This window comes from Tupaia chinensis, unplaced genomic scaffold, assembly GCF_000334495.1.
Source record: "Tupaia chinensis unplaced genomic scaffold, TupChi_1.0 Scaffold000037_5, whole genome shotgun sequence".
NCBI classification, from domain to species: domain Eukaryota; kingdom Metazoa; phylum Chordata; class Mammalia; order Scandentia; family Tupaiidae; genus Tupaia; species Tupaia belangeri.
In genome coordinates, this window is record NW_006159488.1 from 190,056 (window position 1) to 217,080 (window position 27,025).

General features: G+C 38.4%; 1 protein-coding gene across 2 annotated transcripts in view; it reads left to right on the forward strand.

Moving 5' to 3' along the window:
- Positions 1-27,025, forward strand: part of LRCH1 (leucine rich repeats and calponin homology domain containing 1) — a 218,159-nt gene that overhangs the window by 147,692 nt on the left and 43,442 nt on the right. For both annotated transcript variants that reach the window (XM_006140643.3, XM_006140644.3), the window contains exons 6-15: positions 673-800; positions 2,057-2,120; positions 7,501-7,606; positions 10,229-10,353; positions 15,174-15,241; positions 17,529-17,615; positions 20,762-20,851; positions 20,948-20,984; positions 25,367-25,420; positions 26,147-26,219. In XM_006140643.3, the coding sequence (XP_006140705.1) occupies positions 673-800; positions 2,057-2,120; positions 7,501-7,606; positions 10,229-10,353; positions 15,174-15,241; positions 17,529-17,615; positions 20,762-20,851; positions 20,948-20,984; positions 25,367-25,420; positions 26,147-26,219 (832 nt within the window). The remainder of the gene's footprint in view (positions 1-672; positions 801-2,056; positions 2,121-7,500; positions 7,607-10,228; positions 10,354-15,173; positions 15,242-17,528; positions 17,616-20,761; positions 20,852-20,947; positions 20,985-25,366; positions 25,421-26,146; positions 26,220-27,025) is intronic.

The window sequence follows — 27,025 nt, forward strand, 5'->3', positions numbered from 1 at the left end:
GCTTTTGTCCTCTTTTGTAATGGGAATGCTACCGTGCTAATTATCTGACTTTTATAATTTTTTTTTTGAGAGGTTTTCGCTATAGGGCGCGTGCGCTCGCCAGACAGACAGAGACATAGAGACGGAAAGGGAGAAATCACCCCCCAGGGGGGATGGTCACGCCGCAATCCCTTCTCCTCCATTCTCCTCTTAGGATCTTGGGCACGCACGCACACACGCCCGGCGTGAGTTTTAAGCCACCGGGTCCGGGACGCGAACCGCGGTCGACTACGTGGGAGTCCAGCGACATAGCCATTACGCTAACTGCTGGTTCCCTATACTTTTTATACTGCTTGTATTTAAATTCACTTCTATTTGAATTTCATAGTTTAATTCAGGAAAAATTAGAAATCGCATAAACTTAGTTTTCTGTTCAAAGTATTGGATCACTGGAAAAGTCATGACATATTTTTCTGGTTTTCTTTGTAAAAACGTGTCATGACTTTTCCTATGACTCAATAGACTTTAGAGAAAATGATCCCCAAATTCTTGTTTTGGAGAAATCAAATTTAGTGTATGGTGTTGGAGTATTACTTAACATAAAATTGGTAAATTTAAAGTATATGGAGTCAGGCGTTTGTATTTGCATTTTATTTTGTCATTGAAACATATATATTATTAATTTCTCCATAGATTTGCACAAAGGGCAAAGTGCACATATTCAAGTATCTGAGCATCCAAGCGTGCCAGATAAAGACAGCTGACTCACTTTACCTGCACAGCATGGAGAGGCCACATTTACACCAGCACGTGGAAGACAGGTGAGTGGATGCCTTCACTCAAGCCCCTGCTTAGATTTGCTTGGGCCAAGGCTCTCCTGTTGACTTAAAAAATCCATTTCCTTCGCTCAACCAATTCAAATGTATAACTCAGAGTTTGAGATATGACTGGAATTAGAGAAGATTGATGCTGTGAAGAACATTTTGGGCATCTCTCAAATTTCATCTACCCTCTCTTAACTAATAATCATTCCTAGCTCAGTACATATGTGTATACTTATAAATAATATGTGTAAAATAAATTTATATTTTTTTTACTAATTAGTGAGAACCACTATGTCAAGCTCAAACATACTTTTTAAATAATTTTTCATTTTTAATATGCCACCAGAACATTGTTAGGATAAACTGTAGGATTTAATTTTTAATTGTCTTTCAAAAATGCAGCATCTATGTTTTTTTTTTTTTTTGCCACTTCCTGTTTCTAATATGAGTGTTAAAATCCTTTCACACGTCCTTGGTCTTTTTGTGGCATATAACAGGCCTTGAACTTACAGAGAACAAAGTTCTCACATTGAACACACTTACAAAAACGCAGATCCTTTTTGGGAAGCCTTCACCCCAGGAAATTGTTTTGTTTACTTTTTGTTAAAGAAGACAACTTAACATCTCAGACCATCTTATGGCACTTTTATGTAATGCTTAAATTACATGCATATAATTTTATCTTTGTAATAAAGATACTTTCCAATTTATTACTGGAAAAAGTTTACAGAATAATCAAAAGTAACCACATTTTGTAACCTAAAAAGTAAAAGCGTGCATATAACTTTATCTTTGTAATAAAGATACTTTCCAACTTATTTATTACTGGAAAAAGTTTACAGAATAATCAAAAGTAACCACATTTTGTAACCTAAAAAGTAAAAGCGATTACATAGTTTATTGCTGTCTTAATGCCAGAATTAAAAAACAAAAACAAAAACAAAAACAAAACAAGAAAATGAGTAACTTTCAAAGAAACAGCTGGAGATCTAAGAACAGGCCACTTGATTAGGCCACTTGATTAGAGCACATATCCATGAAACCTTGATCACATAGAATGTATCTTGTGTAATATTGGGACAGGACTCAGTAGGCCCATGTCTTATTCTTTAACGTTGGACTGTTTTGTTGCCTTATGACAATAATAAAAAATCGTATTGCAAAGTTATTACTAACATAGAGTGAATATGTTTGGATGTGAACTTTGTGGTTTTATTTCTCCGTGAATTCCATATTGATGACATCTATTCCAGCAAGAAGGATTCTGATTCGGGAGTTGGAAGTGACAATGGAGATAAGCGGTTATCTGCCACTGAGGTAAAGTTAGTGACCAGATTTTTTTCCTTCTGTGCTTCTCCATATATCTGCCAGTGTCCACTGAACTTCTTTCTAGTAAAGTTCATTGGTTTATCTGCAAAGAATGTATGGTAATGTTTGTGCAAGCAGTTTGAAACCCTCAGGTGTTCTGTAAATATTAGCTGATGCCACTTACTCTTCATCTTTAATATTTTATAAATGCCTCAAAAGTGGAATCCCTATCTTTTCCTCCTCCATTTCCACATGTTATCTAGAATATTCTTACATGCTCAATAAATATTATGAAACGGCTAAGTTGTGTGCAAGCAGCCATAAAGCACTTTTACAAATATGCTTGTTTTTAAGTGACAGTGTAACTTAGAAAAAATTGTTATATTCATGCATAGATGTTAAGGAATTAAGTATGCATTGCAATTGAGCAGTTTACCCATAGGAAGTGTATTGAAGAGTAGCTACAGTTTTTATAACAGTGTCCTCACGAAACTCTTAGACTATATTCTCTTCAGATAACAACAAAAATTTGGTTATTTTAAACTAAGAGGCTTCACATACTTCTTATATGGTTATACATCACTCTGTTAGCATATTTATTATCTGACATATAGTCTTACCAGATTCCTAAAAATGTTATACTAATATGCCATTAAATGGGAGCTTTTTTTTTTCCCCCACGAGAGAAAAAAGGAAAATTTATTGAGGAAAAGAGTACCTGGAAATATGAAGCCAGAGGTATTTTAGCCCACCCTACTGAGGAGACTTGTATTTATATTGGAGGTGTGAGGGGTAGGGTCACAAGAATGGCAGATATTTTGATTAACTTACTTGCCACTGTGACCTTATCAGCCCATCTATGGGTGTTGGCTGCCAATAAGGAAGGCCTCTGACTGGAAGATTCTGGCCAAAGGTCCCTGCAACCTTCTCTTTATTTTCTGATGGAAAATTACCTAAAGGCCATTTAGAGGCTGATCTAATATGTCCAGCCTTTATCTTTTATTAAAAAAAAAAAAAAAAAGATGGGGCAAGGGTGGGACAAGGGATTATGGGCTATGGTCAGTCTTCTGGAGCTGTTTTAAGCTGAGAAGGGGCATTGTCCTTGAGTCCTCTGGGGTTAGGCATGCATATTGTACCCTCTGGAGCAGCAAGGTGTTTTTAGCCTGTTTGGGGGCCAATTGTTGGATGGTGTCTTAGATAAAGCAGTTTAGCATTTTTAGGAGAGGAAGTCCTGTAGAAACTAAGAGAAGAATTACAAGCAGCATTGTTTTTAAGAAAGAAGAGAGCTCCCTTTTTCTGCTGTGAGAAGGTCTAGGCCTCTTTGGTTTTGGAGAGTTACTGTGGCCTGGAGTCTACTTGGTCTTGAATCTGTAAGAGACTTCAGGATATTTCGTCTAGGCTTCGTTAAAGGTTGGAGGAAAGAGTCTTAAAAGTAGTGAAGAGGGCCAGCAGGTGGCATAGTGGTTAAGGTACTTGATTCCCACATGGCTGACCATGGTTTGAGTCCTGAATCCAACAGCCTGAAAATCACAATAAATAGATAGAAAGATAGATAGATAGATAGATAGATAGATACTTGAAAGTAAATAAATAACAAAACAAAATGGCAGATGCAGCCACAATAGCATGTGCTGCTCAGGTCACATAGCAGATCTGGCTTGATTCCTGGCCCACCCTAAAAAGCTGAGCTCACTGGCATGCACCTTTAGTCTCAACTATGGAGAGGCTGAGGCAGAAGGATCACAACACAGGAAGACTGTCTAGGGGAAATAAACAGCAAATCCAAATGGCATTAATTATTATGTGTCCCAAGTTGGAGTTCTATTTTAGTAATATTTTAACAAAGGGTGAAGCCATAATAAAAGTCATCGTTATTTTTACTTCACAGTGCTTTCATGAATGCAAAGAAGTTAGAGAGAGAGAGTATTTAATTAATGATGTTATTTTCAATATGTTTAATATGGATCATTTTTTTTTACCTACTTTAAGGAGAAGTGGTGTTTATTGATTAAAAGTGGGAAATTACAGTTAAGACACCAGTCCTATTTCAAGACTTTTATTATGTAGTGTACAGTGAGTTTCATTTTTCATAAAATGCCCTAGTTTTCCCGCCTATAAAAGATACTGATAAATTTAAAAAAAAAATAATGAAGAGGGGTAGACCAGAAGTGCATATCCCTGTCTAGTTATTAGGTAAGTAGAGGAGCCACAGTAAAAGGACAGGCCAGTATTAAGGCAAGTTGAAATGTGAAGAGAGAAAGGTGTCAGCACTTTATTTATGCCCTGTGGTTCTCTTCCTTAAACTCCTAGGGTGTTTGTCAAAGTAGCCCCAGTGAGAGACTGGATAGGTGGTGGGTTTTGTGATAAATGGGAGCTTCTTGACCCAGGAAGGTTAGGTGTGTTCAGGGATATATTATCAGATTCTCTTCCGAGAGTTACTGAGTTTTTGTAGTTACTGAGATCGGAAACATTGTTTTACTTGTGGAAGTTGTAATTAATAGGTCAATCATCCCATCTAAGGAATTTATGTTATAACTATATGTGACTCCAAAAAAGAAACCTTTTCTCAGCTCTCTCAGTCCATTGAGGTTTAATTGGTAGTTAAGGCTTTTTATTTTCCACAGAATGCTCTGTAAAACAATGTATTTTTAAAAAATTAGGATTCCTTAAAATCTTTTGCATTTAGAACATTTTGAGAGAGAGAATAGTTAGTTGTCAGTAAAGATAATAAGCCACAGAAAGCCACATTCATATTTTACTGTGGTTCCCCGGAAAGAAACATAACTAAACACATTGCTTTATAAGTCGTATTTCAATTCCTCTCCTTCAACTTTATTAAAACTCATAAGTTCTCTCAAATGGACCGTTGTTTCAGAAATTACTTACCCTAAGCTCAATTTCCATGAAATAAATACACACTCTGCTTTATCCTTGTATTTCTCTTCAAGACTAATAAAGTTCATTAATAAAACATTACACAGAGAACTTCATTATCCTTTCGTTCTCAGTATAAGTAGGATGCTAATATGCTAAAGGAGCCCAAGGATTTATTCTCTTCCTTTTAATTAGATGCATGTTTCTGGAATTTCGCTAAGTTTTGAAGGGAGGTGGGTGGAAGGAAAAGGGGCTATAGAAAGATTATAGTCAATGGAATAAAAAGCTCAAATTTTCCTTTTGGCCTTTTCTTGTCTTACATCATGCCTCATTATCTGAGAAAACCTCTAACAATCAGCTTTTTAGAATGATAAGAGTTCTAAATTATCCTATGTAGCTTTCTCTTTTCACATTATTGGATACATAGGTCCTCACCCATGGTCAGCCGATTCTGCCTCCTTGTGAGGTTCAAAGCACACACCTCGTTCCCTGTCTGTGCCGGTTCCACATCTGATTGATTTAGCATTTGTCACTAAGAAATTTAAAAATTTTTTTCCCCAAGATACACAAGCAAGAACGTATGGTGCTTTCTCTATGTTTGTTTAACCAGTGAAATAAACACTAGTTTTCTGCCCCTTTCTAAGCTATTTGTGCATGTGTCCCAAAGCAAACAGAGACAAATTCTGAGAGTCGAATAACCTTAAGAATTTAGGAATAAGCCACAGTTGTCTGAAATGTGTTCTGGGGAAGTTCCTGATCCCTGTGATTTGGGACACTTTGTATTAAATAGTAACACTAACACTCAAACATAGGGAGACAAATGAAGCTTCATATTTCATTAGTGACAGAATCATAGATTTTTCTGAATAAACTTCATCCGTTAGTGTGGGAAAGGAGATCCATAGAGAGAACTCCAGTTACTAAATCAAAGTTTCATTCTGCAAATTGCACAAAGCATTTGTTCTTTTTAACTACTCAAGTTGTTTAGCTGTTTTCTATGCTTACTGCAGCTTTCTCAACCTGTAGCAGGGAGATAAACTGAAATGTAATGTCGCATCTAAGATGCACACTGAATAAATGAGACATTGTCACGGAGGCTGGCTACCTGCTCTTCATGGCTAGCCACATGGCACCTTAATGTCATTTTGGTATTCTAACTTTGTTGTCAGATCTTAAAGTGCCCATAATGTATTGTTTTTGAGGGTTTTTTCCCCCCCTACAGGGCACATGTGCTTACCAGAGACTGTATTGTTTTTGAGTTTTTTTTTCCCCCCTACAGGGCACATGTGCTTACCAGAGAGACAAAGAGATAAAGTGAGAAATCATTCCCCCGGGGAGGACAGCAGCACCACAACCCCTTCTCTTCCATTTTTCTCTCGAGGTTTTGGGCACACACATGCACGCACACCCAGCATGAGTTTCAAGCCACCAGGTCCAGGACTTGAACTGCGGTCAGCCATGGGGGAGTCCAACACCTTAACCACTATGTGACCTGCTGGCCTCAAGAGTGCCCATGCTATTAAAATGATTCATTACATTCAGAGATAATATAATAGTGTATTTACTTTTATTCCTCTGTCATGTTACTTATGACACAGTCCTCCTTAGTGCCCTTACTCTGTCTTTTAGGTTAGAGAAAGATAACTATTTGATGAGATTTTATTTTAAAACACACTGTACAGAGAAATGCATAAATGTAAACTCAAAGTGGACACATTCTTATAGCCAGATCCAAGTTCAAGAGACAGAAAGTTGTCAGCACCCCAAAAGCCCTGCTCATGCACCCACCCCTACCCCAAGAGCAACCACTCCCTGACTTCAAACACTGTTTGTTCTTCTTGAACTTACATAAGTTTCATTGTCCTTTGTGTCTGTGTGTCTGGTGTCTTTTCTGTTTGCTTCCTCTTTTTCCTAATCAGTGTATAATACTTGTTGATATTTATAGGGTACAATAGGATTTTCTAGTACAATAATTCAATACGTAATGATTTAGCCTCGGTAATTAGTATATTCACTGTAACTTTCTGTTGTGAATCTTAAAAATCTTTCTTTTGGCTCCTCTGAGATACACAATAAATCATTGTTAACTGTGTTCACCCCATGGTACCTTGTAACACTGCAAATTGTTCCTGCCATCTATTTGATCATTAACCAACATCTCTCTCTCTCTTTTTCCCCAGACTCTAGCACTTATTTTACTCTCTGCTTCTTTTCAATTCCATGTTTGCTTTAGAACATGTGGTATTTCTTTTTCTGTGCCCAACTTGTTTCACTTAACATAATATCCTCCAGGCTCACTCACATTACCTCACATGAGGGGATTTCATTCTTCTTCATGGCTGAATAGTATTTCTATGTGTCTGTGTGTGCCTGCATGTGTGCGTGCAGTCTGGTTTCTTTTACTCAGTGTGATGTTTGTAAGAACCACAGGATATTGTCTTATTACACAGTATTCTCTTTATCTACACTGATAACTCTCTTCCCTTAAACGAAACATTTCCCTGTATCTTTTCAGCCTTCTGACGAAGACACTGTTAGCCTCAATGTGCCAATGTCAAATATCATGGAAGAAGAACAGATCATCAAGGAGGACTCATGCCATCGCCTTAGCCCAGGCAAAGGTCTGAGAGTAAAAAATGTGAAAGAAAGTGGCTTTTTTTTTTTTTTTTGCTTTCAAATGTTTTACTTAACATAGCATGCATCAGTGTGGCAACGATAGCAGTTCATGTTTATTGAACCCTTACTATATACCAGGGACATCTGGGAATATGATCTCATTTAAAATTTAAGCTGTGAGATCGGTACTCTGATCGTCTCTGTTTTATCGGTGAGGAAACCAAGGCTCGGAGACTTTAGATAACATGGCAGTGGTTGCAGAGCCAGTACTACTACTATAGTAAATAATAGAGTTGGTCTTATTTTGAAGATTTATGGGAAATGCTTTAAATTTTTTCTGGGAAAGGAAACATTGATATAATAGACAGATTAGTTAGGAAACTTCAGCTGCACATAATTTTATTCTACACATAAAATTCTCAGATCCTAATGGCTTAACACAGATTTAGTCCAAATGGGAGTTAGTGATTGGCAGGAAACTCACTTCCAAGTGTTGATTCAATGACCAAAACTCCTTTAATACTATGACTCCACCATGTTTAACACAATGTTTGCAGTTTCCTTGTTCATCTGTTTTAAGCCAGAAGAGGAAGAGCATGGAAATTTGCTTTTGGGAGGTTTTTATGGGCTGGGTCTAAAAGGAGTGCCCATCGTCCAGTCATATATAGCCCAATTGTTAAAGGAGTGAGATCCCATAGGGAGGTTCTAATTCTGGCCCTGGTGGCATGAAAAACATATTAGGTGCCTATGTATGCATGCTTCAAATCCCGACATGATGAGGGAAATGGAGGCGAATAGGCATGACCATGCCTTTTGAGGGGTGCTTCCTTCTTCTTCTTTCTCTTTCTATCTCTCTGTCTCTCTGGCATGTGCGCACACCCTTTGGTGGTTAAACACACACACACACACACACATACACAAACAAAAGCTGAATGCTTATCACTTACAAGCTGTATTCCATTCCATGGGCACATCTAATGACATGTAATGGTGGGAAATTTAGAGATGCCGAGATGTGCATTCAGGAATCTGCATGACTTTGGACAAGTCAGTTGACCTTAATCTCCTCATGTGTAAGTGAGGTGATTACATTTAGTGATCTCCAAGACCTTTTGTAGCTCTAAAATTCTGAGACACTCTGATGATGATCAGGGATCACCAAACACTACATCTTACGTACCTCCAAAATCCTTGTGATGCTTTTCATATCTTGGTGAGAACCCTTCATGGGATTACATGATGACAGTGTTTTGATTACTCCTGTTTGCTCATGACTTTAAGAGAAAATAGTAAATTTAGCATTTATAGATTTGTGACAGAGACTATGTCATGATGCTGGAATACTATGGAACTGAATTAAGATACAATTATTTCCCTCAAGGTTTGAATATGCTCTTGTTAGTTAGGAGACCTATTTAAATTCACTCGAACTTTAGCATTTGCTTTGCTAGTTTTTAAATTTAACATTTGTGGCTATCTGAGATTATGATTGAGCCACATGTTGACTAAAAACATAACTGCACACTTTATCCCCAAGTATAATCATCACTCTGTTAATTCAGATAAACTTTGTAATATGGTGTAATACAGGAGATATTGTTGTAGACAAATCCTTCAAGTACAGGAATTACATAATTTGTCACCAATGAGTTTTTCTTCTCCTGGACGTTCTACTGGCTCAGAGTGCTTACAGAGTGACCTGTTTGTTCCCTTTTAGTCTTCAGATCAGTCTGAAGAGTTCTACCTGGTACTCTTTTTGCCTCTCTTTCATCATCTGGAACACTTCCCAGTTGGAGGTATTCTGCCTGGCCTTTCGTCTCTCTGTGGCCTTTCTCATAGTCACTTCCCTTGTTGTTAGGATTTGGGGCTCCTGTCTCGTCCCCTCCCATGTATATCTTGAGATTACTTCCTTTTTAAAGACAGGAATCAGATATGACTGATTTTTTTTTTAACCTCTAAAATGCTTAGCATAATACCAGCTATTTAGTAGCTGCTCGATAAAATTTAAGATTTCAGAAGGTTTGTGATCCAGTTTATTTTGGTATAAAACATTTATTAAATCCATGCATAGTTTTGTTTTGTTTTATAATACACTTTGTTTTTTTCCTAGAGGGTGTACATGCTCACCAGAGAGGGAGAGGGAGAGACAGACAGACAGAGAGAGAAGAAAACACCCCATATAGTAGAATGTTGATACCACAATCCTTTCACCATCATCTTTCCCTTTTAGGGTTTTGGCCATGCACACACATGCACCCAGCATATTTTTCAAGTCATCAAGTCTGGGACTTCAACCATGAGGTCAGCCATGTGGGACCCAGCTGCCTCAACTACCAGACTATGCCGTTAGCCCAGATGTCTTAATATTTTAAGTTCAATTTGGGGCTTTCTGTTTCTTTTACTTTTATTCCTCTTCCTTCATGTGTGTGTGTGTGTGTGTGTGTGTGTGTGTGTGTATTTTTTTTCTTTGCATCCTGCAGGGAAGAAAAAACTTGAGTCAAGGCTGTGCCTTCTTAATAAGCAAGAGAAAAGATTGAAGTAATTTAGTGATATATTGAAGAATTCTGTGCTTTGCCATTCTGTTCATGAAATCATGTTTTCTGTCTTTCTCTATGTTTTCCCATTAGGGGAATTTCATCAGGAATTTCAATCAGAGACTTCCCTTTTGGGTGACAACAACTCAGGAGTAGAAAGAGACCAATTTACTGATGAAGCAGAAGTTCTCCATCCAGAATTTATAAACTATATTAAGGTAAGGTTTTGAAGATCAACTCATTTGTTTACTCATTTTCTTAGAACTTAAGTTCAAGGTTACTGGTTCATTACCTTGACTCTCCACCTTGCAGTAACCCCTAAAGTCTTAGAGCATCTTCTCACAGCTGGGCATGTCTGTTTTCTAACATGAGGACCTGTTCCCTGCCATCCATACCTCCCCATTTATCTACTTAGGTGTATAATTTTCTTTTGAATTCAGAAATTGTCTCCACTTTCCACTACTCAGTGTGTCATCCAAGTTAGCAATCTTATTAGAATTACTGGGATCCCTCAGTAAAAGCTAAAATAGTGTTTTCAGTGTTCTCTACCTGAATGCATTTCTTGGGAGTATGTTCATCAATTAAAGAGAAAAGTGGAGATTTGTGAAATCTGGAAATGAATGTCTTTCCTTCTTTTAGAAGAAGCCACTCTGAGACACTTGTTTCTAACCTGTTGCTCTGAGTCATCAAAAGGCTAGTGAGGGAACCAGCAGTTAGTGTAATGGCTAGGTCGCTGGACTCCCACATAGTTGACCGCGGTTCGCATCCTGGACCCGGTGGCTTAGAACTCACGCCGGGCGCGTGTGCGCGCGTGCCCAAGATCCCGAGAGGAGAATGGAGGAGGAGAAGGGATTGCAGCATGACCATCCCCCCTGGGGGGTGATTTCTCGCTTTCTGTCTCTCTGTCTCTCTCTGTCTGTCTGGTGAGTGCACGTGCCCTATAGCGAAAACCTCTCCAAAAAAAGAAAGAAAAAAAGTAGTGAATTTGCTTAAATTTTAGGCAGATCTTCATCCTGGTAGCTACAAAGGGAAGAGAGAAAAACTAGCTCTTTACTGAGGCGGGTGGTTAAGGTAACTTCTCAGCATGATTAGGTGCCCTGGTATCTTTCTGCCAGCCCTCTTGATTCAGGTTGTGGCACCCAAGAAGCATGAGGATTGTTATTTGGGTAAAACTAAGATTCTCTGTGGCTTATGAGGGATCATGGTTTCTCAGTTTCTATGTTGAAACCAAAAATAGGATCTCCAAAATGCTCATTTTTATTTTTTGAGGCATGTGTCATGATGGCCAGACTCAGCCTAAACTAATATGTCTGGAAATCCTTTTCAGGGAAATTGTCAGGAAAACGGCTGAATACACAGACCCTGGTATGCTTAGGACAACTTTATCTCCTCAAAACAAAAAATAATGAACCTGACATATGTTTATAGTAAACCATCTCAAATGATTACAACAATTACATAGAAGAGTAAAACACAGAAATCCTCTGCTCTTAGCTGTTTGTATCTAATTTGTCATGAATCCATCAATTCATGTTTCAAAATAGTTCACACCTGTTGTCCCTTTCTGCCTCTGTCTCCATTGGCATTGCTCCAGTTGCACCCTGTCATTTTTTACTTTGATGACTGCAAAATCCTCTTCCCAATTTCTTAGCCATCCCCACATCTGTGTGTATGTGTGCACATGTATTTACACACACTTCATTTCTTTTCTTTTTTTATTTCTAAGAGAAATTTTTTTGCTATAGGGTAGGTGCACTCACCAAAGGGAGACAGAAAGTGAGAAATCACCCCACAGAGGGGGTGGCCAGCTGCAATCCCTTCTCCTCCATTCTCCTCTTGGGATTTTGGGCATGCATGCACACACGCCCAATATAAGTTTTAAGCTTCCAGGTTTGGGACTCTAACTGTGGTCAACTATGTGGGAATCCATGACATAGCCATTACGCCATCTGTTGGTCTCACACACTTCATTTCTTACAGTGTAAACCTAATTACGTTATTCTCAGGCTCATAGTTCTCAGAAAACTGTGGAAGATTGGCCCAAGTTTATTAGCTCTGTGGAACAATTCCATCATAAAAACATCAAAAATTAGAGTTTTGTCTTTATCAAGAGTTTATCTCAAGTTGAAAACTAAAGATCGAAACCCTAAGAATACTTTCAAGATGCCCAACTTTAAGTTCTAAAGGAAAATGATCAAAGAAATTGATAAAGGAAAGCTTACTGTTTTGGAAAAGTAAATTTCCCAAGTTTCGCATATTTCTGGAAGTAAAAGATTCTGGAAGTGGCTGCCTTACAGGACGGACAGAGACTGTAGAAGCAAACAGGAGTGTAGAGGTCAACTTGGCAAATGTTTCCTGGAAGATGCTTATCTTGGAAAGTCAAGAGAAGAATGCTAATAATAATAATAAAAATAACCCTAAATCTCCAAAAAGTTAAAGGAAAAGTCATACATTGGAAAATCAAGACCATCCCGGGCTTCACTACCATCACTTTAAACGTTTTTGAACATGTGCTTTATGGCCAACAAGGGTACCTGAACACTTAAAACCTCAACAACCAAGCATTTAATATAATCCTCTTTTCTTTGTTGAATTACCATCTAGTATTTTTGTAACTACAGTTGATTTTCATTATTCACGGTAGTTATGTTGTATGAAGCTGCCATGCATATTGAATTATCCAGTACTGAGCCATTGCTTTTTGGGGAAATAAAGGGTTAGGTTCCTATAAACCTCTGGTCACAGATTTTCTATCATCAGTCAGTACATAACCTTGTTTATGTATGGTTCTATTTAAATACACCTTACTTAATTTATATTGTTGACTATTAACATCGAATCCAGAGCCAACAGCACTTATAACTCAGCCAAATAAAGCTTGTCTAACACACATTATTTTCTCTGAAGCACATCATGGCCTTTTTGACTTTAGGAACACTAGACAGCACTTCGGTGCCATATCTGAGGGTTATTTTAAACAGCAAAACCACAAACAAAAGCCATAAAAGTGTGAAAATGTGGCTGTGAATACACTGTGAGAAGTATACTTGTTGATAGTATATGAGCTGAAATAAGAAGGCAGAGTTTCGCCTCGGTCCACGTCTGCTGGGAACATCCTTGTTTAGGGACTCGACAACTTGGAGTAGGTCTGCAAATGACCTTGAAAGCACCATGAGTAAGGATTTGGAAGCTACAGATATATTTAGAGCAGGTGAATTCTCAAATACAGAATCTATGAATAATGAGGATCAACTCTAGAATCATCTAACTTAGCAACTGAAACCCAGTAAGCCTGTTTTGCTTATTGGAAAAACTAGATGTTTTATACTATTGGCTACTTTTCATTTTGAAACTGAAAACTAGAAGGAAATACCCATGGCTCTTGGTCAAAACCCAACAAGAGGAGAAAAGAACACTTCTTGCTCATTTCTAGTCGTGTATTTTCACCCATCCATTTCATTATCATTTTGAGAGTGGCACAGTAGTTTACATGTTGGCTTCTTTTACAATGAAAGTATAATATAACAAATATAAGTATAATAAATATAGGAAAAGTGAGTGTTTTTTAAGCCAGAGCCCAACATCAGGCTGCTAGCCACCTCCTCAGGAAAAGCCCCATCCTTAGGACACATCTGGAGAATTAGCTGGTCCTGAGTTAATTAATGATGTGCCAGAACCCTGACACAGAAAGCCGTCCTTTTGTCTGTTGTTTCTTCCTTGCCAGAGAAACGTAGTTCCATCCAGGGGCGGCTTCCGTTCTCGCTGTGCCTGAGGGAAAGCAGCATTTCTCTCTGTCGGAGATGAAAATGCAAAGAAGCACATGGACAGCCCATGGAGGGACACACCTTTCTCAGAATTTATTCCCACTATGGTCCCTTTTCAGAAGAAAATGGAGCAGGAGCATGGGGAGGACATATGAGTGAATTTCAGATGCCGTACACATGAAAACTATTAGATGCCATTTCATGCATTTTTCTATTGTAAAGTTATTTTATACTTTCTTTTTCCACAACAATACACAGGCGTATGTGCATGCGTGCGTGCGTGCACACACACACACACACACACACATGTCTGTTCTTACAAACTGCAGAACTCACATTTACATGTGTCTCAACTAGCTCAAGGGAGGGATCTGTCAACACAAAGAGGTACTAAGAGAGCAATAAGAAATCCAATTAAGCTTTACATTTTGAACACTAAATCAACAGATGCTCTGGTCCTGGGCCAGACTGGTTTTTTTTTGTTTTTGTTTTTTTTTAATTTTCCCATTGTGAGTAAAAAACCTGCAACATAAAATTTACCACCTTAGTCATTTTTTAAGTGTAAAGTTGAGTGTCTATAAGTACATTCACATTATTGTGCAACCAACCTCCAGAAAGTTTCTCATCTTTCAAAACTGAAACTCTGTATCCATTAAATAACTTGTGATTCTTCTACCTACCAGACTTTGGCAACCACTCTTCTACTTTGTGTCCTGATGTATTTGACTTCTCAAGTACCTCACATGAGTGAAATCATACAGTGTTTGTCTTCTTGTGACTGGCTTATTTCACTGTGCATAATATAATGTCCTCAAGGTACACCATGTATATAGCACATGTGAGAATCTCTTTTTTTTGAGAGATTTTTTGCTATAGGGTGCATACGCTCGCTGAAGAGACGGAGAGACAGGAAGTGAGAAATCACTCCCCAGGGAGGATGGCCATGCCACAATCCCTTCTCCTCTTGGGATCTTGGGAGTGAGTTTAAACCACCGGGTCTGAGACATGAACTGTGGTTGACTACGTGGAAGTTCAGCAACATAACCATTACACCATCTGCTGGCTCCAAGAATCTCCTTTTAAAGGCTGAAGAATATTACGTTGTGTGTACGCGGACCACATTTGTTTATCCATTCTTCTTTTAATGGACACGTGGTTGCTTCCACCTTTTGGCTGTTGTGAATAATGCCACCATGAACATGAGCTAGGCAGGTTTTGACTCTTGACTACGAATAACCAATGGTTCTCAGAAAGCCCATGTGTTCTATTCACAGGAGAGGGCAGAAGACTGTGAAGAACTGTTACGGATAGAAGAGGACGCACACTGGCAAACTGAGGGAATGTGAGTACAAGGCCTGATTACCAGCCACCATCCTTATAAAGTTCAATTTTGGTCCATTTTCCTTTGGGCAAGCCAGTATTCTTACTTGATGATATCAGTTAAGAAGCTGTCTGTTTTCCTCTATCCGATGCTTATTGTTACAATAGTGGGCTATAGTGCAAGGCCACCATCCCTATAAAGTTCAATTTTGGTCCACTTTTCTTTGGGCAAGCCAGTATTCTTATCATCATCAGTTAAGAAGCTGTCTGTTTTCCTCTATCCGATGCTTATTGTTACAATAGTGGGCTATAGTGCAAGGTAGTACGGTGCTGTTGGCTTTGAGTGTCATCTGATTTGAGGCTGTAGGTAGAAATGGTTCAGAGAATTAGCTGGAACTTCTAGACTAGAGATTCTTCCATTTGCTTGAAGAAGTCAACAACTAGACTGGATCACTATGAAGTTGGTCTGTTGTGCTGGCCCCCTTCTTTAACCTAGAATCTTCTAGCTCAAGAGCTGAGGAAATTTCAAATACCCTTGTCCCAAAGCTTACAACTGTAATAACTAACATTTATTTAACTCTAAATGCCAGATAATTCACAGATCATAAGTCATTTCATCTTTATAGCAGTCCCATGAGATCAGTTCTGTTGTTGTCCCCCATTTCACAGATGACAAAACTGAGGCACAGAGATATCAATTATCTTGTCCCCAGGTCACAGAGAGCCAACATTTGAACCCAAGGGGTCTCGCAACAGATGGATATCTCTTGTATGCCACTGTCTATACCAGTTTCATTTGGCAAGATTTATGGGTGAGGGAATAAATGATCTCATTAGGTGATGAACTATTTCCAGGAGAATTGAATTTGGACCATGTGGCAAAAAGTAGAGTTTTGTTTCTCAGGATTTTGTTTTCCATGGTCTGAGATGGAAGCCAGAACCTCCCATCATACTTTGTGGAGGATTTTGCTTAGTGAGAATTTATTAAAGTGTTATAAATATAAAAAAATAAATTAAAAAAACCTTCCCAGTCAAGCCATGGTAGTGAATACTGATTGGTGCTGCTACTCAGCAGACTGAAATTACATAGGAGGCCTAGGTTCAATTCCTGGCCCACCCTAACAGTCGGACACAGCAGTGCATGCCTGTAGTCCAAACTACTCAGAAAGTTGAGGCAGAAGAATGCTGACCTAGTAAGATACAGTCTTGAAAAAAATCAAAAATAATTTTTAAAAAGTAAGTCATTGGATTATGTTCTGTAGTGAGAAGGGTAAACACTGATCAACTTTCTTGGTTTTTTTTAGAATTATTTTATTTCATTTTATTTATCATTATCATTATTATTTTTTTAATTTGACCAGGAAGAGACAGAGAGAGAGAGGGGGACAGGGAAAGTGAGGAAGCAAGCTGCCTGCTCCAGGACTCAAACTGCAGTTGGCCATATGGGAGTCCAGCACCTTAATTGCCATGTCGCCTACTGGCCCCTTTTTCTTACCTTCTATAAACATTGGAAAGGACTTTTAATGGCAAATGTATGTGAATAAAATCAAAATATTATTTTTAAAAAAATATTGGAAAGTTCTTCTCTAATCACGGTTTGTGGAACCAGCTATTTGTTGAATGTACTTCTGAGAATCCATGAAGGCCTAGCTTGTTTGCAGAATCGAAGACTCATGGAGAAAGAGAGAGTTATTTTAAAACTATATAGTTTCAGAAACTCCATTCCCAATCTTCTGTCATTCTTAACCCTGGCTATATATCATTTTACAACTACAAAGTCCCTAACCTGCCATCAGACTGACTTAGGAAACCTGGGCTCCACAGGTGATTTGCTCATGTAAAGCCTGGACTGAGCACTCCTGTCCCACGCTGAAGTCCTGTACTGTACAAAAGTATTCAAACTGAGCCGCACTGATCAAACTGGAGTTAGATGGCCCTGAAGAAGTGCAGGCCTGCCCAGCAGAGTCCCCCTGTAACTCCCCCTAGATTTTGGGAAAGTACACTGTGAGGCCTACCCATCCATCAGTGTCTGATTGCACCTGGGAGTAGTTGGGGCCCACAGATGTTGACACACGTACATGAGCTGCTTCGCCGAAGAGCTGGACTCCCCCAATGCAGGAGTTCTTTCCACGCTACTCTGGCCTCTACCCAGCTTGGTAATGTCATGTCTTCATTATAATGTCGAATTTTTCAAAATCATCTTTATGTTATCATGTTAGATGGAGTTTTATAAGTCTGCTCTTAAGAATGTAGAAGAGATTCATATTTTAGTGATCATTTTCACATTCGTGCTTGGTTTCATGTTACAGAATAAGTTCATCCAAAGATCAGGACATGGATATAGCAATGATTGAGCAGCTGAGAGAAGCAGTAGATTTGCTACAAGATCCCAATGGGTATGCATGTTTTTCCTTGGCCTACATTCCATATGTAAATAATACATACTATGTATTGAGTGTATTATCTTGACTTCTGAAATATTTATACATCCAATTTGGACTTAGTCTAACCACTAACAAAGACAAGTCTTTTCAATTACCTATATTCCCACCGTCCAAAAGTAAGAGTCAAACTTCCAAAGTAATTGAGACGAAAAAAATTACCTTTTTTCTACCACTAAATGAAACTCATTCATCTTTTGTGGAATTTATGTAGGAATTTGGTCTATTATTCTTAGAAAACAAAAATATGTTAAAATGCATGTTTTATATTGCTTACATTTTAAACCCCTGCTCTATAGAAATGTAAGGGACATTTTTCTAAAAATGAAAGAATTAATATATCACATATAACTATATTTCTAGTGGTGCTATATATGTATCAACTTAGTAATATATTCCAAGAGATCTGGGGAAATTTTTAATTGATCATTTCCAATAATAGGCACTCCATTCAGTGGATGTGTGTTTTTGGTTTCTTAGCTAAGGATAATGGAATTCCTATAGACAAAATATTTTTCATTAAGATGGTATCAGGTATCAGATAATAACTACATGATTGCTAGAGAAGTGGGTCCAGAGTTTATCAATGGTAAACTGTTCAGGAATCCTAGGAATTTAGTTTAGAGATGATGTGGCTTTACACTGTGGTGAATACGGGAACCACAGTGTAGCAATCCAGTTGGTTTGTGCGAGTTTACAAAAAGGTGATTTGTGAGTACCAGAGTGCCAGAGAGAACATACCACTAGTTTCATCTGGCCCTGAAAGGATACTGGTGGGTTAGGTTGAGTAGAACTGCATATCTTCAGCAGCTGATTAAAAAGCATTTCAATTCTGTAGACATTAATTGAGTGCTTAGAGAATGGGCAGATCTCCAGTACGCACCTTGGGGGATATAAAGATGAATAAGACACAGCTTGACTATAGAAGCTAGAAATTGCTTTGAACAGTTTGTAAGTCTAATTCATTTAAGTGCTTGAAGTGGGGGTAAAAGTGATAAACTCGAGTGAGTGCCTAGTGCCGGGGAAGGGGAGAGGGAGAGCCTGAAGGTCTAATGACTGGCATTCTCAATGAGAAAGCAGATTTGGGATTGAATCTACTCTTGGCAGAGACATGGAGAACAAAAGAACAGGGCTAGCTTGGAAAATCTCAGCAGAGAGAGGTTCTCCACATTGGTGTGCTTCAGTTTCATTTGTAGAACTTTTTCAAAATGGAGACCAGGAACTACCCATGGGTCTCAGGGCTGGTCAGCCAGTGCTTCTGATGCTCTCAGGACTGAGAATCCCCAGAGAGGCAGTGTGGAGTGATGCAGGGAGGGCTTCAGATGCTGCACATTTGTATTGAGGATCTGAGGCTCTTTCATATATAGAGGGAGGCTTAATTTATGTGACTTTTCTACATCCATTTCCCCATCTGTAAGATGGGTGACAAGTACCTACCTTTTATGGTTGTGAGGATATGAAATAATTATGTGAACTGCTAATTGGAAGGCAAATTGACAAAACTATTCTAGAAGTTATCTCAGTAGTATTGACCAAAGGCTAATATATAAACCTTTCAAATGAATTCTAAACATTTATCTGAAAAGATAAAGAGACGTGAACAAAGATGGAAGGAGGGGAACTGGAAGAATGGGTATTATTGACAACAACTATTGGGTTGTCAGTAAAGTCACGACATATTTTTGCGTAGGAAAACAGAAAAATACATCATGACTTTCCTGACAACCTAATATTTGGAAAAAGGAAATTATCTAACAATCGGAGAATACATTATATTATGTTCATTGATGAGATAAAACCTGCTGTAGCCAATTAAAACGTTTTTTAAAGTTTCCAGTGATATTATAAAATATCCATGGTGCAATATTAACATTTGAAAAGGATCAAAGCTGTGTAAAGTTTGATCCTAGTTTATGAATAGAACTAGGTCTCACTTGTATAAGATACTTAGTTCCTTCCAACTATGTTAAGATGGATGTTTTTCTGTGTCTATTCTAAGTCATTATTATTCTTTATATTTTATGTATTGTAGATATTCAGTGGGGATTATGTGAAAGTAGGTGGTGAGAAGGCTAAGAAGAAATAGTCTGAAGTGTTTTATGTCTCATTATCTGAGTTGGGGAACCTGGAGGGGAAGCAAGTTTGAGGAGATGTCAGGTTCAGTTCAGAACATGATGAAGAGAAATCAAGGTGTCCATGTGCTATTACCCACTGAGCTGCTATATGTCTAGTTCTGGACCTTAGAGACTTCAGGTTCAAAAGTCACTTTCATAAGGCACTCCAGTTAACAGAAGCTGTATAAGAGGACAGGATGCCCAAGGGCAGACATGTCAATGAGAACAGAATGTGGGAACAAATTTTCCATTATTTTCATACTCATGTCTTTTAAATTTCATATTGATCATATAAATGTTCCTTGCAAAGTGTAGATTGAGTCATCTATGAGCTGCAAAGCAAAGCAAGAACAGCCTAGATTGGTAGAAATGGCAGTGGCCTGGATGGGGGCCCAGTAGTAAGACATGAGTGATCTAGAGGAAATGGCTCCTTCTCTGGGTCTCGGTTTTATCATCTTCTGTCAAGAAGTGGGTCAAACCGAGGATCTTCAGATCCTTCTCTAGCTCTGAGATATCTGGGGAAATGATCTGCTAAGGTTGTTGAGCAAGTCGAGATGGTGATGTGTGTTGCACTGTGGAAGGAAATATCTTCCAAGATATTTCCAAAGGGAGTTTGATTTGTGTCTTCATAGAGTGCTTTTTAAAAATTACACGATACTGTAAGATTAATGAAACTTTATTCACTTCTGTAGATAAAAAGTTCTGGAATAAAAGTATGTGCTGCCTGTGGAAATTATTATTTTATCAGAAATTACTATTAGCTTGCAAATATATTTGACGTCTATACCGGTTGCACATGGAAAATTATATTTTGGCACATGGTAAGAAAATACCATGTAGTTTGAAATTTCTATCCTAAACCTATCATTACTTAATCCTAAAGATAACCCTAACTTTTTAGTATATTAAAATTTAAAACTATGACTAACTTATTAAAAATGAGATGGCGATAAATTTGCTAACATCTTTCCCCCCTCTACTCTTTAGATTAAGCACAGATATTAGAGAGAGAAGAGTTTTAAGCCTGTATCCTCTGGGATCATCAGAAGCCTTAGAATTACAAGATTCTGCACTAAAGTAAATATGTTTATAACGAAGTGTATTTTCTCTTTTTACATTGAAGTTTTATGCTTTCAATTCCATTTTATATCTTTTTTCCCCTTGTTCCTACAGTGGTCAAATACAGCTGGAGACATCTCCCGAGTGTGAGGTAAGGTTGCTTTGGGATTAACCAGAATACTGGCCACTGTGTTTCGTAAAAATTTATCAGGGAGAAAAAGGAAAGCATTTTTGTCAGTAAGGCCAATATTTAAATTTGTTCAGGGCACATTTTCCAATATTTCCATACTTTTGCTCTCCTTAATTCTGCTTATCTATTGTATTTTGCTTTCCACAAAGATAGAGTTGCTATTTCATTTAGATTCTCAAAATGTGTTATGTCAGATAGTCTTGCTCAGTCAGACGATGGCAACTGAGATACCTAGGGAACCTGTTTGGTATCAGAAACTGGAGGTGAGTCCTTTCAAGGCAAACTTTAGAGCCATGAGAAACATCTATGAATGAGAATAATATAGGAAAGAACTAAAAGACAAGAGCAAGCAATGTGGAAAAGTCTAGGAACATTAATAGAATGTCATAAAGAGAAATTGGTGGTGTATTTGAGGGCAGAGTAAGGGTAGGTTAGGTGGAGTTACATGAAGTGAAATTTAGGTGGCTCTAGAGAAAATAGTTTTGATATAAAAACCAGAAATGAGCCTAGAAGGTCCCAAAGGAATAAATTTACCAGTGATAGAGGTTCTAGCTGGTGATTTAGGAGTAAAACAGGCTACAACCTATTTCATTCCTTCTTTTTAAAAATTAAATTAATTAATTATTATTATTATCACTACAGGACACATGCTCTCATCAAAGAAAGAGAGAGAAATAAAGAGGGAAGGTCCGAGAAAATGTTCCCCCAAAGGAGATGGTCATGTCACAATTGCTTCTCAGTATCTCCTGTCTAGATTTTGGGCACTCACTCATACATACCTGCCACCTTTTTCAAACTGCCAGTCCAGGACTCTAACCACATGGTTGGTCCTATGGGATCCAGCCTCCTTATCCACCATGCCACTCACTGGCTGGCTCTGTTTCATCCCTTTTTAATGAATGGGCTTAGGATGGCTAATTTAGGTACTGAAAGTGTGTGCAAAGCAATTTATGCCCTCTGAGGTATCTGCACAGCACTGTAATATAGCAGGTTTTTACTCTTCATTAGCTTAGTCTGTATATTAAAGAAATAAAGAAAAAAAGAACTGTAAAAGGAAAAGCCATGTTCCCAGAGAGTATGGTTTCATCATGAAGCACAGTGACTCAGAATTATCAGAGGTATCAGTCCCATCTGAAAGACTTGACAACCAGGGGCAAGTTAATCAACCTTTCTAAACTGAACCTTCATTTTCTATAAATTGGGCATAATAGTACCTATTGTAAAGATCAAAAGAGATGGTTCAAGGAAGGTCTTACTACACAGGGCACCTAATGGTTAGTTTGGTTATTTTAATACTCTGTTAGTGTTACTGGCATGGTCTCTAGACAGAACCACTGTGCCTCCTCTCTCCTGGGTGGAGGCATCATTGAACTGCCCAGTATTTGTTGAGTAGCTAGGCTGAATTCTACTGTGTTTTTTGGTGTAGAGGACTAGAATAAAAAGAACATGAAATTCCTCTCTATTCTAAGGAGTTTTTTAAATTATTAAGGAAAGAAGACTTAGGTATGTAAAAGTTTAAGAGAAAAATATGAGATGAAATGTAATTCTGAGTGTGTTTTAGGTCCTTGAGGAGACTGAGGGAGGGATAGAGTTAAGGAGAAGGAAGCAAATTTAGATGTTTGGACTGTTTGAGATTTAGAACTGTAGTCAGGAGGCTGTGTTGAGCAAGGCAGCATGGCCACAGCAGAACTGGCACATGTGAGAATTGGACAGAAGGGTAAGGCCTAGGTTATGAAGCAGTGTATAATTGTAGCACATCACATCATGAGATTTTATTATGTGACATATGTTAGATGACTGTCTACATCGAGGTTGGGTAGCATTGGCATCCAGGAAGAATGAAGAATTCATTTGGGAAGAACTACAAATTGCATGTTCATACATAAATAACATCAATAATAGAGAATATCAGTGAGGACAACAGGGAAAATCAGATAAAAGAGTTGCTGTAGAAATAATCATATATAAAGTTAACTGTAAACAGTTCAAACAAAGCCATTTATTTGGATCAATGGCATTTAATTCTAAAAATATGTTTTTCCCTCGGATATGTGTTAAAGTCAGGATTTTCTTTTGGTAGAATTCAACAAAGAGAAAGAATCAGTACATTAATTAAATATACACTAATTTGGGATTGGTCCCATGGCCTGGTGGAACAAACAGATCCCACATGGCCAATTGGGTGGTTCAAGTCAAGAACCCTGCAGCTTGAAAAAACACACCTATTGCTTGTATGTATATGCCCGAAATCCCAACAGGTTAGAGAAATGGAAGAGAAAGTATTGTGGCATGACCATGGCCCATTGGATGGTGCTTTCTACTTTTCTCTGTCTGTCTCTTTGTCTCTCTCTGGTGTGTGCACACCCTCTGGGGGGAAAATATTTATACTAATTTGGTGGTATATATGAAGTTTATATCAGCTCTCATTAAATTTTTTGTTAAGGCGGATCAACAGTGTTCTTGTTTACCATATAAGGAAGGCAGATGTGGGGGAAACCCCAGATGACCTAATGGTTACATTGCTGGACTGCAGTTCACGTACGGACCCCGTGGCTAGAAACTCATGCCCTGCACACATACTTGTGTGCCGAAAGTTCTGAAAGTAGCATGGAAAGAAGGGAATGTGGCATGGCCATCACCCCCGGGGGTCATTTCTTACTTTCTATCTCTCTATCTCTTTGGCGAGCACACTTGCCCAATAGCGATAAAATCTCTCTCAGAATAGATAAATAAATAAATAAATAAATAAAAGAAGGCAGATGTGGATAAAATAACCTAGAGTGTGCCCTTCATGGGCCCCTTGTCTTTATGTGACCATTTCATGCCCTCAAACACTGTTCTCACCTTCTTGTCTCCCTAGGGATTTTTTTTTTTTTTGGGAGGTTTTTGCTATAGGGCTCGTGCGCTCAATAGACAGACAGAGAGAGACAGAGAGATAGAAAGCGAGAAATCAACTGGGGTGATGGCCACGCTGCAATCCCTTCTCCTCCCTTATCCTCTCAGGATCTTGGGCACGCACACACACGTACCCGGCGTGGGTTCTAAGCCACCGGGTCTGGGACTCGAACCGCAGTCGACTATGTGGGAGTCCAGCGACATAGCCATTTCGCTAACTGCTGATCCCTCCCTAGGGAATTTGGCCACCTCATGTTCTCAGGGATCCCGTAATAATAATGACTTCCAGATCTGTGGCTCATGCCCCAAATTCCTCCTTTGTCTCCCAGTATTCAGATTCCATCTCCATATCCCATAAATTTTTTATTCTCTCCATGGCTATATACTGATGCTCTCAATTTCCTCCTGAACTGCTCCCATACTTTCAGTGGTATTCAGAGATACCATTATCCACCCAGTCATTCCTGCTGGAAACCAGGATACTATCTTGATTTTCTTCCATGTCCAACTATCAATCCTGCACACTTTATTTGCCGTGAAAATAATTCCTGATTGCAAGCAAACTGATGCAGAACTGACAACATGAGATTTGCCTAGGTAATTTGAGGACGGAGCATGTGTATTTATCAAAAGTTCCCAATGTGACTCTGTATACTTCAGAATCACTACTTTGGACCCTTTCTAGAAACCCATCATTTGAGGCCAGCAGTCAGTGTAGTCAGTAAGACACTGGACTCCCATATGGCTGACTTTAGTTTAAGTCCTGGACATGGCGGCCTACTTTCTCACTCCCTCTCTCTCTTTGTGTCTCTCTCTGGTGCGTGCCCTATAGAAAATTTAAAACATATAATAATAATAATAGTAAATAAAATTAGATGAGTAATTCTTTTAAAAAAATCATTAAAATAAAAATGAGAGGGCTCAGCAGGTGGCATGGTGGTAAAAGTGCTGGACTTCCACACAGTCTATTATGTTTTAAGTCCTGGACCAAGCAGGTGGCTTGAAAATCACACCAGGCACATGTGTGTGCATGCTCAAAATCCTGAGAGAAGAATGGAAGAAAAAAGGTTGTGGTGTGGTCACCCCACCACGGGATGATTTCTCACTTTACCTCTCTTTTTCTCTCTGTCTCTAGTGAGCACGCCCTATGGCAAAAAAAAAAAAAAAAAAGTGCTAGTGGGAACCAGCAGACAGCTGAAAAACTAAACTCTTTGCTCTAGGAAATGACTGGTCTTAATTTAGTGATACTTGGATGTATTTTTCTATGAATGCAAATGTATGTTCTTAGAAAATGTATTGTGCATGACCTGCTTGACATGCTATCTGATTTAGTTTCTATTCATTATGTTCCTATGGGCCTGGGATGTGATGAAAGTAAGAAAAACACAGTTCTTGCTTTGACAGTTTCATAGTCTAATGGATCCTACTATATTTTCCTCTTCCTTAAGGTGCAAAATGAGCTAACATTGCAGAGTAATGGGAGCCCGTATTCTCCAAACGAGGTATGTCTCCTGAAGATTAATGGAAGCTAAGGTATTTTATGAAACCTGAATTGAATTATCTTACAGAAATCATAATCTAAGACTGTTGTGATTAGTGAGTTTATTGAAGAGTTGCTGGAGAGACTCATCTCACTCACATTAGATAGCCTTATCCAGCCCTATTTATAATTAAAGATTAACTTGTATAAGATATGTTTTTGAAAACCAAAGATGAAACCATTCTGTTTGGAAACAGAATGAATATCTCTCAAATATGCAACATTTAGAATGTCTTATTATCCAAAAATGATTCAACATGAGGTTTCTCTGTAGGTGAGACATCCATTTAGTGTTGGTGTCTGTTTCCTCATCTCATTACATTATGAGAGTCTTCATCAAATGTATCTTCTTTTAGATGTAGATGAATGTGGATGTACATACCCACATATGCACACACACACACACACACACACTATGCTAGAGGAAAGAGGGATTGTGTTTCACAGAATTGTAAAGTAGTTTTATAATGAGCAAATGAAAACCTGGCTGCATCACTCCAAAACAGCATTCTGTTGATTCTGTTGATTATGTTGCCTCTTGAAACATTTACAAATTGATTTATTACCAGGACTTTATCACATACCCGCAAATGCAAAAAAGGGAATGGTTTTATTATCCTGACCACAGAGAAGCATACATAGTTCTGCTTTGGTTTTTCCCTAATTTCCTTTCCTTCTAACACCACAGATTAGAGAGAACTCCCCAGCGATCTCTCCTGCCACAAACAGCACAACTCCATTTGGCCTGAAGCCTCGATCAGGTAAAGTGAAACAAACCTCAGCCCATTCTCACATTAAGGATTTCAGTGGTTTCCCTTCAGGCTTTTAAATGTATACATTATGAATGTGAACATTCTTGTCGATTCTGGTGAACTGGACTTTGGGCATCAGAACTAGCTGCAGCCAGGGGAGGTCAAGGTTGGGAGTTTTCAGTGAATCAGCTGTTAAGTCCATGTTATCAGTAATAGATCTTACCTTCTTTTGAATCAGAGCAAAGAGGACAAAAGATGGTGGGAGTATGTATGTGGAAAGATATAGACTCTTCTTACCCAGGGAAGATAAGAGAACTGATACTCCAGTGGCTCCTCGTGCCCTCCTAGGTAAAAGGGCAGCCTCTGGGGGAGCGAGCCTGACTTCCTTCTAAGACATTCCTCATTTGCTTTCTGCACGTGGTAGGGTCTATGTATCTACTCATATAACAGGGCGATCAGTTCAAAGTTTGCATGAGGGTCAGGAATGATTAAAAAGTATTCGGAAAGGATCCTGCTTATATTACTACCTACTTTTGTTTTATACTTTCTTAAATTACTGTATTCACAGAGTGAATTATAGCAATGTGCAAAATAGCTATTGATTTTTTAAAGAACTCTCTAGGAAAGTTTACTTTTTTCTGATTTCTCCATTATTTTAAGTTCTGGTACTCTATTCTGCTTCTTTTTCTAAGGTCCTTTTTTGTTTTGATATATTTTGATTCTTTGATGTTTATTATACCCTCACTACTAGTGCTTGTAAACAGATGCTAATAAAGGGTTCTTTTAAGTACAAGGTAGAAAGAAAAAAAACCTCA